This window comes from Euleptes europaea, chromosome 4, assembly GCF_029931775.1.
Source record: "Euleptes europaea isolate rEulEur1 chromosome 4, rEulEur1.hap1, whole genome shotgun sequence".
Taxonomy (NCBI): Eukaryota; Metazoa; Chordata; class Lepidosauria; order Squamata; family Sphaerodactylidae; genus Euleptes; species Euleptes europaea.
In genome coordinates, this window is record NC_079315.1 from 102,590,349 (window position 1) to 102,607,164 (window position 16,816).

The 16,816-nt window shown below is 48.3% G+C and overlaps 1 protein-coding gene across 1 annotated transcript; it reads right to left on the reverse strand.

The window, feature by feature from the left end:
• Positions 1 to 480: 480 nt before the first annotated feature.
• FBXO4 (F-box protein 4) lies at positions 481 to 15,993 on the reverse strand. The gene is made up of 7 exons (XM_056849055.1): positions 15,796 to 15,993; positions 6,838 to 7,058; positions 5,635 to 5,855; positions 3,824 to 3,899; positions 2,071 to 2,240; positions 1,815 to 1,990; positions 481 to 570 (listed from the first exon to the last, which is right to left on the reverse strand). The coding sequence occupies exons 1-7, from the start codon at positions 15,991 to 15,993 to the stop codon at positions 481 to 483; spliced, it is 1,152 nt and encodes a 383-aa protein (XP_056705033.1).
• Positions 15,994 to 16,816: the final 823 nt, after the last annotated feature.

Genomic DNA, 16,816 nt, shown 5'->3' on the forward strand with positions numbered 1-16,816 from the left:
AGGCTGGAAAATACATGCTTGTTTAAAACGAAGTCCCAAAGTAGTCAGGGTGTGAGTGTGACCGTGATGGGAACAACCCATGCATAAAAGGACCTTGTGAGGTAGGTGGGGCTGAGAGTTCTCAGAGAACTGTGACTAGCCCAAGGTCCCCCAGCAGGCTTCATGTGGAGGAGTGGGGAATCAAACCCGGTTCTCCAGATTAGAGTCCACCGCTCTTAACCACTACACCACGCTGTCCTCCTCCACTGGGAGGCCTTCTGAGGGTGAGAACACAAACAATATGATGCTGCCAGAATCCCATTCCACCTCCCTGCACTTTCAGATCTGTATTTTAAATTGCACTGATTATGACAGAACTGGTCCTCATGAGTAGCAATCATCGCATACTAAATTAAAAGAAAAGTGGTTGTTTGTATCAATCACTGCTTGTAAATGAGGTATTAAAAAATTACAATATTTTGGCACTCTAACCATAACTGATCATTGGGAAGTGTCGTATCCAGTTTCTTCCAAGAGCCATTCAATTCCATCCAACAGTCCCGCTAGCGTTGAAGCTTCGGTATCCTGAACCTGTTTTGTTTTTTTAAAGGCACAAATGTTGGTTATTTATACAAAATTAGAACCCTCCTTGCCCTTACCTGGATAGCCCAGGATAGCCCAATCTTGTCAGATCTTAGAAGCTAAGCAAGGTCAGCCGTGGTTAGTATTTTGGTGGGAGACCGCCAAGGAATACCAGGGTCATGACGCTGAGGCAGGCAATGGCAAACCACCTCTGGATCGCTCTTGCCTTGAAAACCCCATGGGCATGCAATAAGTCAGCTGCGACTTGATGGCACTTTCCACCACCAGAACCCTCCTTACCACAATAGGGGGGTTACAGCAATTGTGCACACACACATTTTTAAAAAATGACTCTTTAGCAGAGAAGGAATGATGGGGCTATGGACGGAAAGAGTGACATTCCAGTATATTTGTATGGACCTGTACATGGAACACAATGGGTTGGAGCCAACCAGTTTCTCTGCTGGTAAAAAAAGAGAAAGGGGTCCTCTTTGACCACTAAAAAAAGTATGTGGAGGAGATCATGGGACCTGACTAGACAAAAGCCATGTCAAGCAGGGGCTGTAATGAGGAGGAGAACTGGGCTAGATGGAGCAGAAAAACAGGCTGGATCCAACCCACTGTGTGGGTTACTACCTCATTAGTCAGGTACTAACCTCCAAATGAAAACCCCCAGAAATTGAACACTAATCAGGGACAGGACTTGTGACATGATCCAAGATTCCACTACTGAGATTTCACAGCCCATTTATGCTACGAATATACCACATATCTTTTCAGGTGAAAAAAAAAAGCATGCTGGGGAAGTTTAATAATTAAAATGCAGGTATACTTAGACGGAGAAGTGTTACAAAGGACATGCAATAGTTGCTTTGCTGGATCAGATGATGTTCCACTAAATTAAGCATTGTTTCTAACAGGAGCCATCTGAAACTGCACAAACATTGCACGAAAGGGATATCGGCACCTGATATTCAGAGTTGTGCAGTCTCTGTACACAAATTTTACCATTCTGAAAGAACTAACAGATATTGATGTTCCTGTCCCTCCAGAATTTATCCAACCAAAGCTGCCAGGGCTGGTGGACATTACTACAACTTTTCAGAGTTCAGTGAACAACATGACAATGCATCATGTGAAGAAGTATTTCCTTTTGTCCTTCTGGAACTCACTACCAATCACCTTCACAATACCAATGCTGAATAAAAGGGAAGAGGTTTAAGAAGAAGAAAAAATGAACAAAACATAGGTACCATCCATGGTTGGCCCAGCGAGTTGAGTTGTAGTTGATGTGCCATGTAAACACAAGGAATTCTTTCAATCCCCGCACTAGAAACGCAGGACAAGATCAGCAAAGGCCTCCCCGGAGGCCCGAGGGCCGGATTAAGCATGGCCGCGATCTGAGCCACTTCTGTCTGCCGGCTGTGTCCTGCAAGAGAGAACGTTGTCTCGTCAGCCCTTACAAGCTACTACCCTTAAAACGCATCAGCAACATTCAGGCATCCTTACTTTTGTGGGCTTCAGCATCTGCAACGAAGATAAACCCGTCAACCAACACGCACAGGTTTTTAACGTGCTCAATTGGATTGTACTGCATCGTCCCATCAATGTTGTTTATTTCGTAGAATATCTTGTTGATGGGATTGGCGGATGCTTCTCTGGCTGTGCGCCTTTCCTTGCTGGAAAGAGAGGCATGACCCGTTTAAGAGGAAAGTAGGATGGAGAGAATTCTCAGAGTTCAGACGGAACAGATGAGTAGGGCCTTAGGCAACAGGCTACACAATAAACCATTTTTAAAAAATCCCATATTTGGACTCAAGAAAACTCAAACTATGCTTCTCGGTATACTCTTGCACAACTATCAACTTTTAACAGATTGCTCATTGTTGTCTATAAATTGCCCAAGCACAGTTACACCCCTGAACAGACTCAGAAGGGTGTAATTCTATTTAGGATAGCATTGCAAATTTTCTTAACGTAAATTAACATGTTGCAAATTGGTTTCTTTTTTCAAGTAGAGCACACTGCAGTTATCTAACCTCGATGTGATCAATATATGGATAACTGGCCCAATCTTTCTCCTCCAAGAGCAGCAGCACTCTGCCCTTGTGGCTTTGTGTGGCTCACAATCCATGGGGAATGCACTCTGTTCTCCTCAGACTTGCAAAATCTACACTGCTGGGACTCACCCACTCAACATCTTTTGGTAATGAGCTGGATGTTTTCTGCTTGCCAAAGACACCATCAGTGGAAAAAGAGTGGGCCGTGCTTTTTGTTGATTCTCCCCTCTCCTGCAAACACCCTACTTCACTCCCACACTGTTCTTGGGGGCGCAATTCTGAGGAGGCACAGAAGACTGCCGTGGCAGAGAGGAGGCAGGAAGCTCACTTGCATAAGCACTACTATGAATGCGCTAGATAGGATCCACCCTGCTGTCTACGAGGTGTGGGAACGCTAGTATAGTCAGGAACTTAAGGTTCAGTTCATAAAGAGCCTTAGTTAGAAATCTGGGTGCTTCTGTAAATGCAGAACTAAGACCATGGTTGGGGATCCACATAAAGTGTCTCGACAACCCATTCTCCCCGTCAACTGACCCCAGGCATGTGCAAGTAGCACATGTGTCTGGGAGTGAAGGAAAGCTGCTGCATGCTGTTGAGAGCTACCAAAAGGGTTCCCATTCAAAGTAACAGTTGGGCACATTGCAATACAGAGCCCAGCATACATCTGACCAAGAGCTAATGGGAGGCAGAACAGATAGACTCCTTAGAGTTGTGTGGAGAATTCCCTTCTATATATACAGTTCTGTGCACAGGGAAAGGCAGAATGAAATGTGTCCTTAATCATTTTTAATGAGATTTTGTTTTTGTTCAGTGCTGTGAAGAGTGTGTTAAAACATAATTGTGTGTGTGCATATAGCAAGAAGGGGGAACTGAATTTGAAAATTTCTGGCAAGATCTCTATTTGATTTCTCTCCCTAGATTTATTATGATGTCTTTAAGCATTTCAGCAGATATATTGGAAGAAAATGATCTCCTTTGCTCTATTTTGAAATCTGCCTTATATTGAGTCAGATCCTTGGTCTATCCAGGTCAGTATTGTCTATGCTTACTTTCATTAGCTCTCCAGGGTCTCAGGTGGAGGACTTTCACATCACCTACTACCTGATCCTTTCAACTGCACATGTCGGGAATTGAACAGGGAACCTTCTGCATACAAAGCTGATGCTCACCCATTGAACCACCTCTCACCAAATGAACCTTACCTTGTCTTTGAATATAGCGTCAGAATATTGAATTTCTGGTTGTTCTTAAAACAAAATGTGACTCCTGATCCTATTCCTATTTGGGACAAAAACAAACAGACAGAAAGACTTTAAGATCAGTTCAAAACTGACAACTAACTGGAATTCATACAGTACCTAAATAAATAATCTCTATTCACATTTGTGTATGGATAAAGGGCAGGATCTAAATAATAGCACCACCATTTCAATGTTTCCAAGTCCGCTTTGGCAGTATGTATTAGAAGATAATTCCAGGGTGGGTAGCTGCATTAATCTGCAGCAGCAAAATAAAGCAGTAGTTTAGTGGCACTTTAAAGAATAGCAACATTTATTCCAGCATATGCATTTCAGAGTCAGAGCTTGTTTCCTTAAAGGCATGAAGCATTCATTCATTAGGCAGAAATACTTATTCACAAAGCTGCAGACAACAGGAAAGTGAGAAGAGAGAGTCACAAAAAGAGGACAGTTTACAACAATACCTGATGAAAAGATTAATTAGTGCACATTGTTATTTTACTAAAAATTATGTCAAAGCACTATTTGTCTCAGTGGCCTTTATGCTATTGTTTATACAAGCAGAATTGTACATTTTTCTTTCTGCTCATGCACTGGTTTATGTGGACTTGTACTATCTGTTCTGATTTGCCCCAGATCCCCAGAGTTTGTGGCAGAAGATTTCCCCTTCTATTAGGATTGTGTGCGTTTTGCTAGTTAAGTAGTTTTTTCACTGCACCCCCCATGCAAATATATCCTTAATTTTTTTTATTTTTATTTTTGCTGTCAAGTCACATCTGATTTATGGCAACCCCCCGGTGGGGTTTTCAAAGCAAGAGACGTTCAGAGGTGGTTTGCCATTGGCTGCCTCTGCGTTGTGACCCTGGTATTCCTTGGCAGTCTCCTATCTAAATACTAACATGGGTCAACCCTGCTTAGCTTCTGAGATCTCATGAGATCAGGCTAGCCTGGGCCATCCAGGTCAGATGAATATATTATCAGACTTCAACTGGCCAGTGGATAGTCTGAATGAACACATGTGTACACACACACTTGTATGTGGCTGGGGAGGGTGAGTTAGAAATGCAATAAACAAACAAACAAACAAAGATGTATGTGTTTCATTTCTCAGATAAGACAGACTCCAGCTTAAGACTGCCTGGAAGCTGGATATCTAGAATTTCTTCTCTCTGATCCCAGGTATGAGAAGATTGGTTGCTGTTACTCCAGTGGGGATGGAAAGACAGGGCGAAACAGTATAAGGTATCATTTAATAGCATGAGCAGTAAGGGGTTCGGTTCAAATCTTGGCTTTTCATTTACTAATTGATCCCCAAAGCCTGAGCAACAGGGTTGTGAGGGGCCTTTAGAAGTCCCAGCTTCATTCACTGGCATCTCCAGCGAAAGGATGAAGACACAGAGATGTCTTACACTGAATCAGACCATTGGTCCATCAACGTCAATATTGTCTACTCTGACTGGCAGCGGCTCTCCAGGTTCTCAGGCAGAGGTCTTTCACATCACCTACCATCTGATCCTTCTAACTGGAGATGCCAGGGATTGATCCTGGGACCTCCTCTGTGCAAAGCAGAGGCTCTACCACTGACCCGCAGCCCCTCCGTATGCTCTCAAGCAGCAGAGTTAGGAAAAGGATTCTGCCTCAGATCTAGTGAACTGCCACTATCAAAGAAACAGCATTGAATGACATGGATGAATGTCTCCATACAAAACAGCTTCATATATTCAATATTTTGCCCCTTCCCCTTAAAAAATTGTCAACTAGCAAACAGATATTACCATGGATTTGTCTGTGAGGTAAACCAGCAAGCGGCAAGACCTCTGGACTCGTCATCATTCTGTGCACCAAAGATTCATCCAAGTCTTCCAGTCCTGGCCCAAACATAGCATAGCGGGGTTCTGTCTGCGTGACCAACGCATGTAAAAGGGAAGTCACAGTTCTATAAGAGGACTGACTTGATTTCAGAGGTCTTTTCCGCCAAGAACAACACTTCTTATACCTGTGTGTAGAACGGCACAATGATAAAAAGAGAAAACAGCCCTTTAAAAGGAGCAGAGTGACAGTTTTTCAGAGTGGTCTGTGATTCTGTGAAAAACTTTGCAAAAATACGGGAGAGTATTAAACCAGCACCAGAGTAGAACCAGAGTAGAACTGATCTCTACCAGGGAGTGAAGATGTCCCATGTAAAGCTGCTCTGGAACTTTCTAAAAACAAACAATATGTAAGAGAATAATGTGAATAATGGTGGTGAAAAGTGCTGTCAGGTTGCAGCTGATTTATGGTGACCCCGTAGGGTTTTTGAGACAAGAGACTAAGAGAGGTGCTTTGCCATTGCCTTCTTCTGCATAGTAACCCTGGACTTCCTTGGTGGTCTCCCATCAAGGAGTAGAATGATTCTCACCTCTGGTTTACCTGGGTTTTTTACTTCTATGATTCAGCCTGCAGTCCTACACAGTTTCGCGGCTTTTTTTTGTTTTACCGGGGCCTTTTGCCCTATAGGGAACAGCGAGGCTGCGTTCGGGCGCTGGCGGCGAGGACCGAAACGGGATAGGAAGCCGCCTACCCGGCGGCTCCTTCCCCCGGAACGTCCCCCTGTACCGGCGTGGCCTCTCCACACCGTGGCCTGTGGAGGGGGGAGGCATGGTCCCGCGGCACTCTACCGCCAGCGGGACTGGCCTCACCGCCAGTGTAAGTGCGTTTAAACACATGATTACACACACTTACACTGGCGCCGTGAAGTTTCAGCCAATTTTCAGGAAAGGGCTGTTAGTGTACTTCACATTGATGGTACTAAAGATTTTTTTACAGTAGTTAGGAACAGAGATTTTCAATTCAGAATTTTTGCAAAAAAACAAAAACAAATCTAAGGTCACATTTACAATTGCAGTGTAGCTCAACGTCAGGTTAACATGCACTATCACCAGTCTAAATTAAAGCCCAACTTCACTGAAAAAAGGCTGAGAGTCTTTGAAGATACTTACACGGCCAGGTAGTCAACCGGGGCAGAGAAAGGTCTGTTAAATATATTTGCGTCCGGGAGAGAATTCCAGTCAACAGAGTGCCAAGAAGGGAGATCTCGAATGAGGAGGTATCTCCAGAGCAAAGGATCCTGAACTGTGAGATGCCAGTAGCGACTTGTGCTTCCCAGATGACACAGATCTTTGCATGCGAGAAAGGAGAGAATGTGTAACTTCACATCAATCTGAAATTGAAAATGTAAAAAAAGGCTTTAAAAAGAGTTAGTGTTTTCGTTACATTGACACACCCGCCTTTCTGCCATCACGATTTGAAACCAGTAGAGTGGTAAGCTGCAGTACTGCAGTCCAAGCTCTGCTCACGACTTGAGTTCGATCCCGACGGGAATCGGTTGCAGGTAGCTGGCTCAAGGTTGACTCAGCCTTCCATCCTTCCAAGGTTGGTAAAATGAGTACCCAGCTTGCTGGGGGTAAAGGGAAGAGGACTGGGGAAGGCACTGGCAAACCACCCCATAAACAAAGTCTGCCTAGGAAAGGTTGGGATATTGTCAGGCTGCTATCTCGGTTTCGTTATTGCCTCTGTCTCTGTGCTGTATTGTCTACCCCCAAGGTCGCATACCTAGGCCTGGGAACTCAGCTCCTGGGAAACTGTATTCATGCGTGTAATCTCCCGCCTTTCCTGCCTTATAATATCTCCCAGCTAGTGAGCCTCTCATAGCTGTCATTTTATTCGTTTGCACTGTATGCCTATTTGATCAGTAAAAGCCATCTGTTTGGACTCTATATGACTTTGTGGTGATTTCTGGTTCTGTGGGCCAAGGGCTGACATTATGACAGCTATCTCTCATCTTCACCGTTCTCCTAGCCAGGCTGGAGCCCAGGGGGGTTCGCCTGCCACTTGGATGGGAGCTGTGCAGCTCTCCAGGTGATCTACTACCCTGGAGCCCTTCTCAGAGGACCCTACTCTGTTACAAGACTTAATCGCTGAACTTTTCCGGACGACCCGAGAGGTTTGCCGCTTGAGGGGACTGGTACAGGCGCAGTGGCAATCTCTTACAGGACGTCTCTGGATGTTAACATCGGAGGATACTGATGCTCGTTTAGATCTTCAGGACTTGGATCAATTACTGGACGATGCCCGATTGGCGACTGAGGATTTACAAATATTAACTGGACTTTTGGATAATCTTATTTCTCGACAAACTCTTTCTACCATGGCGGGAGCCCCGCCGGAGGGTTTTTCCCTGATCCCGGATGCGGCCAGCTGCCAGGCTGAGGCCAAGCGAGTCGCTATTAGCACCGCTCTTCTCCTTGTGGAATGTACAAAGGACACCCCGGTAGCCACCTTGGCTCAAGTTTTGACCCCGACGTTTGGAGCCGAGGCATCCGCACTGGCGGTTCGAGTACAACCTCTGCTGGGCGGGGAACCTGACCCCATACTCTTGCTCCTCGAGACAGAACTTTTGCCGCGCATTACGGCAGAGACTGCCCTAAGACTTGAGAACGCCAAAGTTCTTGCGGATCAGCAAGCCGCCGAAGCGGCTAGGGTCGCAAGAGAGAGAGAGGCGGCGGAAGCAGCCAGGGCGGCTGCAGCAAGGATTAGGAATCAGGCGAACGTGGACACGCGCCCCAAGGACTATGTACTGGGACTATCAGGTCTAACTTTTTCCCCGGCGTTTGTCCCGTCGCGTGCGACCCAACGCGCACGCCGTTTGGCTGACCGACGTCGAGACTCAGATGAGTCTGAAGACGAGGATTTATATGGGGATAGCTCTCAATGGGCCACGAGCTTCCGAACCAGTAAGCCTCATCTTACTGGTGGCCCAAGTGAGGAGGTTCATCTTTTACGAGCCCAGAATCGGGAGCTCTCCGACCGTGTTGATCAACTCCAGGAAGTAATGGAACTTATGCTTCAAGAGAACAGGCAATTACAACAAACCCTGATAGCTCAGAGACAGCCCGTTCCGATACCGGGTCAGGGGGTACCCGTACAACCACCCGCTAATGTGCCTGCTCCACCCTTACCTCCTGGAGCTCCTGTTGCTCCTCCGCCCGGACCACCCGTGCAACCGGGTCAACCCGCGCCCGGCCCTTGGAAGCAACTCAAATTGAGGACTACGTATGACGGATCTCTTGAGACTTTGCCTTGTTTCTTGCATCAAGTGGACAGTTATATGCGAGAACAAGGTCAACTTTTCCCCACGGAAGATAGCCGGGTGCGGTACGTAGCTTCCCTCCTGACAGGCAAAGCGGCTGACTGGATGGTCCTCCAGTTTGACACCCGCTCTCGTGCGATTCGTTCCCTCAACAACTTCATGACTGCCCTGAGAAGGAGGTTTGAGGACCCCTTCCTGGGGGAAAGAGCCAAAACGGAACTCTTACAATTAAAACAAGGCTCTGCTACAGTTCGGGAATTTGCCGATGAATTTCAGCGACTGGCAAGTAAAATTGTAGGTTGGCCCGAGACCACCCTAATCCATCATTTCAGGGAAGCCTTGCATCCTGACATTCTGAACTGGTCTTACATGCGGGGCGATCCCGATACCCTCGAAGGCTGGATCCTATTAGCCGAGGAAGTGGAAAGCCGCCGCCGCTTTATTTCTCTCGTCCGTCAAAAGCACAAGGAGAAGGGCACCCAAAAGCCTCAACCCAAGGCACCACTGCTCGTCCCACGAAATCCCCCACGTCCGCTCCAGGAACGTGAAGCCCGATTTCAGAGGGGTGCCTGTCTTACATGCGGAGAAATGGGCCACTTTGCAGCCGTTTGCCCACGCCGCCAGGAATTATTTCGTCCCAGCACGACAACCCGCGCCCGAGGTCGTCCACCACGCAGAGGCACCGCGGCCACCCGCAGCGCAGCTCCGGGAAGGCCCACACCCTCTGCACTCCATGCCGGGGACCCAGCCTCCCTGCCTGCTTCCAACGACCCCGCCGGGTCTCGGATTACAAGTGCCCCATTGGGGGACAGCTTTCCCTCTTCGGATGAGGAAAATCCTTGGATTTCTCCAGCCTTAAACCTGGAATCTCCCCTCGACTTGTCAAAAAACGGCTCCGGTCTGTGGTGAATGGAGCATCTCCACAGACCTCTCAGGATCTTCCTATCAAACCGAATGCTCCTACCAAAATCAAAGAAGTGGACTCCACCGTCTACGTGGATGCAGTTTTACAACAACTTAACGGAGGTCCACAAATCCCCGTCAAAGCACTAATTGACTCCGGTTGCTGTCGCACTCTCATAAGCGAAGCCACGTTTGCTGCACTCAGAGCCGACTCAGAGGCTTTACCCGCCCCCGTCCAATTTGCTCAAATGGACGGGAGCCAATTCCAGGGGGGTCCAGTTGATCACCGCACCATAGGGGTGGCAATGGGAATTGGTTCCCACTGGGAACAAATAGACTTCACTATAGCCCCTATCCGATTTGAAGTGGTCTTGGGAATTAACTGGATTAAAGGACATAGTCCCAGTATTGATTGGGAAACAAACACTATCTCTTTCGCTAGTCCCACCTGCGACCAGCATCGGCAAAACTTTGCTCTGCCATTTCCGCCCGTTCCAGCATTAACCTCTACTGCCCCAGTACCACCGGCTCTACCCGCTGTATACCGGGACTTTGAAGATGTCTTCGACCTTAGGGAATGTGATGCCTTACCCCCCCACCGGGCCTCAGACTGTGCGATTGAAGTAGTAAAGGACTGCACATTAACCAAAAGTAAGATTTACCCTATGAGCGCTTCCGAGCGCACTGTCCTCCGGGACTTTTTGGACAAAAACCTCGCCAGAGGGTTCATTCGCCCTTCGAATGCCCCAAACTCGGCCCCCGCGTTTTTCGTCCGGAAAAAAGAGGGCGACCTTCGCCTGTGCATTGACTTCAGAAAGCTCAATGCGGTTACCCAGACCAACGCCTATCCTATCCCATTAATATCGGATATTTTGGGACAATTACAGGAAGGCCGTGTGTTCTCTAAATTAGACTTGGTGGAAGCCTACTACCGAGTCCGTATCCGCGAAGGAGATGAACACCTCACTGCCTTCTCTAGCTGTTTCGGAATGTATGAATTCCTTGTAATGCCATTCGGATTAAAAGGGGCCCCGGGGGTCTTCATGCAACTCATCAATGAAATCCTACATGACCTTCTATATCGTGGGGTGGTGGTCTACTTAGATGACATTCTCATTTATTCGAAAACTGTGGACGAGCATGTGACTCTGGTCAGGGAAGTTCTACAACGCCTGCGTAACCATCAACTGTTCGCTAAACTAGCTAAGTGTGAATTTCACCAAAGCAAACTCACGTTTTTGGGATACATCATCTCCCACCAAGGTCTTCGCATGGACCCCGCCAAAGTCCAAGCCGTCCTCGATTGGACTCCCCCCACCAACCGTAAGCAAGTACAGCAATTTCTGGGATTTGCAAACTTCTATCGGGGATTCATCCCTAACTTCGCCCAAGTGGCTCTACCCATTACGGACCTGCTGAAAACTAAGGGAAAAGTAAGCTCGGCTGCCTTGCCCTCCGCAAAAATCCTATGGACTGAGCAATGCCAAGCCGCCTTTCTGGCCCTCAAACGCCTCTTCACTTCGGAGCCGGTGCTACGGCACCCAGACCCAAATCAAATGTTCATTGTGCAAGTCGATGCTTCCGATGTAGCCATGGGAGGGGCTCTCCTCCAGCAAGGACCGGACGGTCTTCTTCACCCTTGCGCTTACTTTTCAAAAAAATTTGCGCACGCTCAATTAAACTGGCCCATCTGGGAGAAAGAGGCCTCTGCAGTTCATCATGCACTGACTTTATGGCGGCAATTCTTGGAAGGGTCTAAAGTACCCTTTGAAGTTTGGACCGATCACAAAAATCTAGCTGCCCTCACGGGGTCCCATAAGCTATCGGCGAAACAACAACGGTGGGCGGAGTTCTTTGCTCAGTTCCGTTTCACCCTGAAGCACGTCCCTGGGAAGCAGAACGTTCTCGCGGATGCCCTCTCCCGTTTACCACAATATCCGGTAAAACTCGAAAGACCCACCAACTCTCTGTTCACCCCTATGCAACGTGGGGCCCTACCTATGCTGGCTGTGCAAACCCGATCCCAGCATCAGCACACCTTCCCTAACTCGCAAGCTCCGCCAGCCCAACCGGCTGCCCAGCCGCCACCGCAACAGACCGGAGTTCCCGCCCCTCCTACCCCTCCGACCGCTCAGCCGCCTGCAGTCTGCGCGCCGCCGCACGTAAGCACTAGCCCTATAACTGTTTCTCAGATCTCCATGACCGACGGGGGGGCTCCCTCCAAAATCCCCATCTCCGAATCCTTTTTAACTGTCCTTCGGGACAAGTGCCTTTTAGAACGTTCCGCTCATACCCTACCTCCTGGTGTTTTGGAACAAGGGGGGTCCTGGTACAAAGACTCAAAATTGTATGTACCCAAAGCTCTCCGGAAGGACGTTTTACATTTAGCTCATGGAGCCAAAACAGCTGGGCACTTTGGGTTTCTGAAGACCCTTCACTTATTGCGCAGACAGTTCTGGTGGGGGGGAATGCGTTCCGACATTGACTCCTTCATCCGCAGCTGTCCCGTTTGTGCCGCTGCGAAACGATCGCAGGGCAAACCCCCGGGACTGCTACAACCTCTTGAAACGCCCAGCAGACCTTGGGAAGTGATTGCTATGGACTTCATGACTGATCTCCCTCTCAGTGGGGGTAAAACTGTGTTGTGGGTTGTTACTGATTTGTTTTCTAAGCAAATACATTTGATTCCATGTGCAGGGATCCCCTCTGCTCAGAAACTGGCCCGCCTCTTCGTGACGCATATCTTTCGTTTACATTCGTTTCCGCGTAAAATAATTTGTGACCGCGGAAGTGGTTTCGTTTCTAAGTTTTGGAAAGCTTTCCTCAAGTTGGTGGGGGTGGAACAGGGATTGTCTAGTGCATACCATCCTCAAACTGATGGTCAAACTGAACGTGTCAATGCTGTACTTGAATGTTATTTGTGCTGTTATGTTAACTACCACCAGGATAACTGGGTGGAACTGTTACCTTTAGCAGAATATGCCTACAATAATGCCATGCATCAATCCACAGGTTTTAGCCCGTTTTTTGCTGTGTATGGACAAGATTTCAGTCCCATCGCTCCTACAGATGATGTAGAGGGGGAGGGGAACCCCGACATTGCCTCCTGGGCACACGCCCTCCATACCACTTGGCCCTGGCTCGTTAGCAACCTCGACCGGGCCAAACGTAAATACAAAGCGCAAGCTGACAAACATCGCTCCCCCGGGGGTGATCTGCAAGTGGGTGCTTTGGTTTACCTTTCCACCAAAAATCTCCGTTCCACCCAACCGTGCCATAAGCTCAGCGCCAAATTCATTGGCCCTTTCCCCATTACTCGGGTCATAAACCCTGTCACAGTGGAACTGGCTCTCCCCAAATCCTTGAGGCGTGTGCATCCTGTTTTCCACATAAGCCTCCTCAAACCCCATGTTGCTTCTCCACGGTGGCATCCGGACCCACCGCCTGCGCAACCCATCATGGTGGGGGGGGGAAGAACACTTCGAAGTCTCCAAGATCCTTGACTCCCGTATTCACCATGGCAATCTGCAATATCTAGTTCGTTGGAAACATTTCCCCCCTGCCTATGACGAATGGGTGCGCGCACGGGATGTCTCCGCCCCCGACCTCGTCGACGCCTTTCACATTGCTTACCCGGACAGGCCAGCCCCCTTGCGAACTGGGAGGGGGCCTTGAGGGGAGCAGAATGTCAGGCTGCTATCTCGGTTTCGTTATTGCCTCTGTCTCTGTGCTGTATTGTCTACCCCCAAGGTCGCATACCTAGGCCTGGGAACTCAGCTCCTGGGAAACTGTATTCATGCGTGTAATCTCCCGCCTTTCCTGCCTTATAATATCTCCCAGCTAGTGAGCCTCTCATAGCTGTCATTTTATTCGTTTGCACTGTATGCCTATTTGATCAGTAAAAGCCATCTGTTTGGACTCTATATGACTTTGTGGTGATTTCTGGTTCTGTGGGCCAAGGGCTGACAGATATGACGTCACCCCATGGGTCAGGAATGACCCAGTGCTTGCACAGGGGACCTGTACCTTTACATAAGCCATAGCTTCAATGTATTTTGTTGAACGTGGTGTTTATCAAACAGCTTTTGCATGTTTGAATATTTTGGTGCAGAAGGGATGTTTTGAAAACAGATTTTTTTATTGATCAGAATAGATTTTTGTTTGGCTGGTTGACGTGGGGTGAGAGTATATGGTGGGACTTCGCTTGTTAGGGAGAAGGTGGTGTATTGTAACTATTCTATAGCCCACTCATTCATTCATAAACCTTTAATGGCATATAAATTGTTACAATTGATACGAACAATGGTCATAAATCTTAAAACCGATAAGATAAAATCATAGCCAGTAACATCAGATATCAGAGGTTATACGTTTTTGGACATTTAGCACTTCAACTAAAAAATTGGCGACATCCACAGTAACCTCTGGAACTGAATCATTCATTAAAAATTGACATTTAACTTTATTAGACAGGTAAAACTTGGGATGTAACCAGTTTTTTAACCATTTTCTACGAGGTGTTTCATATAGAGGGCAATCACATAAAATATGTTCAATTGTATCCAAGGAATTTGAATTACAGGGGCAAGTCCGTTCATGAATTGGGATTCGATGGAATATAGCATTCTATAGCATTACTGGACTCTTGCTCACTGTGACCCATGAAAGCTCATGTGTGTGTGTGTGTGTGTGTGTGTGTGTGTGTGTGTGTGTGTGTGTGTGAAGTGCTGTCATACCCTGCCAGAATTCACAGAATTCATGCTGTGGCTCACACGAGCTCCTACCCTACCAGAAAATATTTGTGTTAGTCTTTAAGGTGCTCCTGGACTCCTGCCAGAATGGTTAAAGGTGCTACTGGACTCTTGCTCACTGTGACCCAGGAAAGCTCGTGTGTGTGTGTGTGTGTGTGTGTGTGTGAAGTGCTGTCATACCCTGCCAGAATTCACAGAATTCACGCTGTGGCTCACATGAGCTCCTACCCTACCAGAAAATATTTGTGTTAGTCTTTAAGGTGCTCCTGGACTCCTGCCAGAATGGTTAAAGGTGCTCCTGGACTCTTGCTCACTGTGACCCAGGAAAGCTCGTGTGTGTGTGTGTGTGTGTAGTGCTGAATTCACAGTGGGTAGCCCTGTTTGTCTGCAGTCGTAGAAAAGAGCAAGAGTCCAGTACCACCTTAAAGACTAACAAAAATATTTTCCGGCAGTGGCTCACGAAAGCTCCTACCCTACCAGAAAATATTTGTGTTCGTCTTTAAGGTGCTCCTGGACTCCTGCCAGAATGGTTAAAGGTGCTCCTGGACTCTTGCTCACTGTGACCCAGGAAAGCTCGTGTGTGTGTGTGTGTGTGTGTGTGTGTTTGTGTAGTGCTGAATTCACAGTGGGTAGCCCTGTTTGTCTGCAGTTGTAGAAAAGAGCAAGAGTCCAGTACCACCTTAAAGACTAACAAAAATATTTTCCGGCAGTGGCTCACGAAAGCTCCTACCCTACCAGAAAATATTTGTGTTCGTGTGTGTGTGTGTGTGTGTGTGTGTGTGTGTGTGTGAGAGAGAGAGAGAGAGAGAGAGAAGTGCTGCCCAGGTAGCAAGCGGACTCCTGCCAGAATGGTTAAAGGTGCTCCTGGACTCTTGCTCACTGTGACCCAGGAAAGCTCATATATATGTGTGTGTGTGTGTGTGTGTGTGTGTGTGTGTGTGTGTGTGTGTGTGTGTGTGTGAAGTGCTGCCCAGGTAGCAAGCTGACCGGCATAGGCGGCGACCAATGAGGAGCGGAGGACGCGGCGCTGCAGGCGGCTTTTGCGCAACGGGGGAGGAGGAGGAGGCGCCGCGCGCGCCGCGCTGGCAGCGGCCAAGCTGGCCCGGGCCGAGGAGGAGGAGGAGGAGGGAGGAGGAGGAGGAGGAAGCGCTTACCGGCAAGGCCTCCAGGGCGCTGGGCTGCTCCTCCGCCTCCCCGCCGCCGCTGCCCGGCAGCCCTTCCCAAGTGCCCAGGCTGCCCCGCAGGAAGCGCAGCGCGCCCTCCAAGCGCCGCCCGGCCGCCATCCCCTGGGGGTGGCGCTCAGGTGCGCGGCCGCCCCGTGGAGAAGCGCCAGGGGGGCGGCTCGGGGCCATGGGGGGCGAGGCTTGGCGCTGGAGGAGGAGGAGGAGGAGGAGGCGGCCGCGCTCTCTCCACCCACCCACTCACCCCGGGCCTCGTCGGGCTCCGCTCGCTCCACCTCCAATTACGCACGGGGCCCATTACGCACGGCAGGTTTTGCTCGGGAGCGCCGCTGTCGACGGCCCAGGGCCGGGTTGACCTCGAAGCTAAACCAGCTGTAGCTTGGGGCCCCGCTCTCTTGCCCCCCCCCCCAAAAAAAATTAAAGGAAAAAAAATGGATGTACATTTCCAAAATATAAGATAAAAAAAACAAATACAAAAGGGTTAAAATGATTAATGAAAATAGGGGGGGATATGGTCAGGAACCAATGGAAGAGAGATGTATAAAGACATGCAAAAATCAAAACAAGGATTGGCAGGAAAAAGTCTGCAGGAAAAAGATATCGAATAAAGAGAAGACAATAGCCTGTTTACAAAAAAGCTTGGAGTAAGGAAGGCCAGGTATCAGGAAACACAGCAGGTAAAATTATGAAAGGATGAGAGGAAATTCAAGGGATTAAATTTAATGACCCTAGAAGCTAAACTGGCTAAACTGAGGCTGTTTTTGGTGACATCATAAGATGACAAGAGTCACTGGAAAAGACAGTCATGCTAGGAAAAGTGGAGGGCAGCAGGAAAAGAGGAAGACCCAACAAGACGTGGACTGACTCAATAAAGGAAGCCACAGCCTTCAATTTGCAAGACCTGAGCAAGGCTGTCAAAGATAGGACATTCTGGAGGACTTTCATTCATAGGGTCGCCATGAGTCGGAAGCGACTTGACGGCACTTAACACACA

Coding starts and splice junctions, on each gene's coding strand:
- FBXO4 (XM_056849055.1), bottom strand. CDS start 15,993: ATGGCCCCGAGCCGCCCCCCTGGCGCTTCTCCACGGGGCGGCCGCGCA. Junction 3,900..5,634: donor ACCTCACAGACAAATCCATG/GTAATATCTGTT, acceptor TGTCCCAAATAG/GAATAGGATCAGGAGTCACA. Junction 1,991..2,070: donor AGATGCTGAAGCCCACAAAA/GTAAGGATGCCT, acceptor TCTCTCTTGCAG/GACACAGCCGGCAGACAGAA.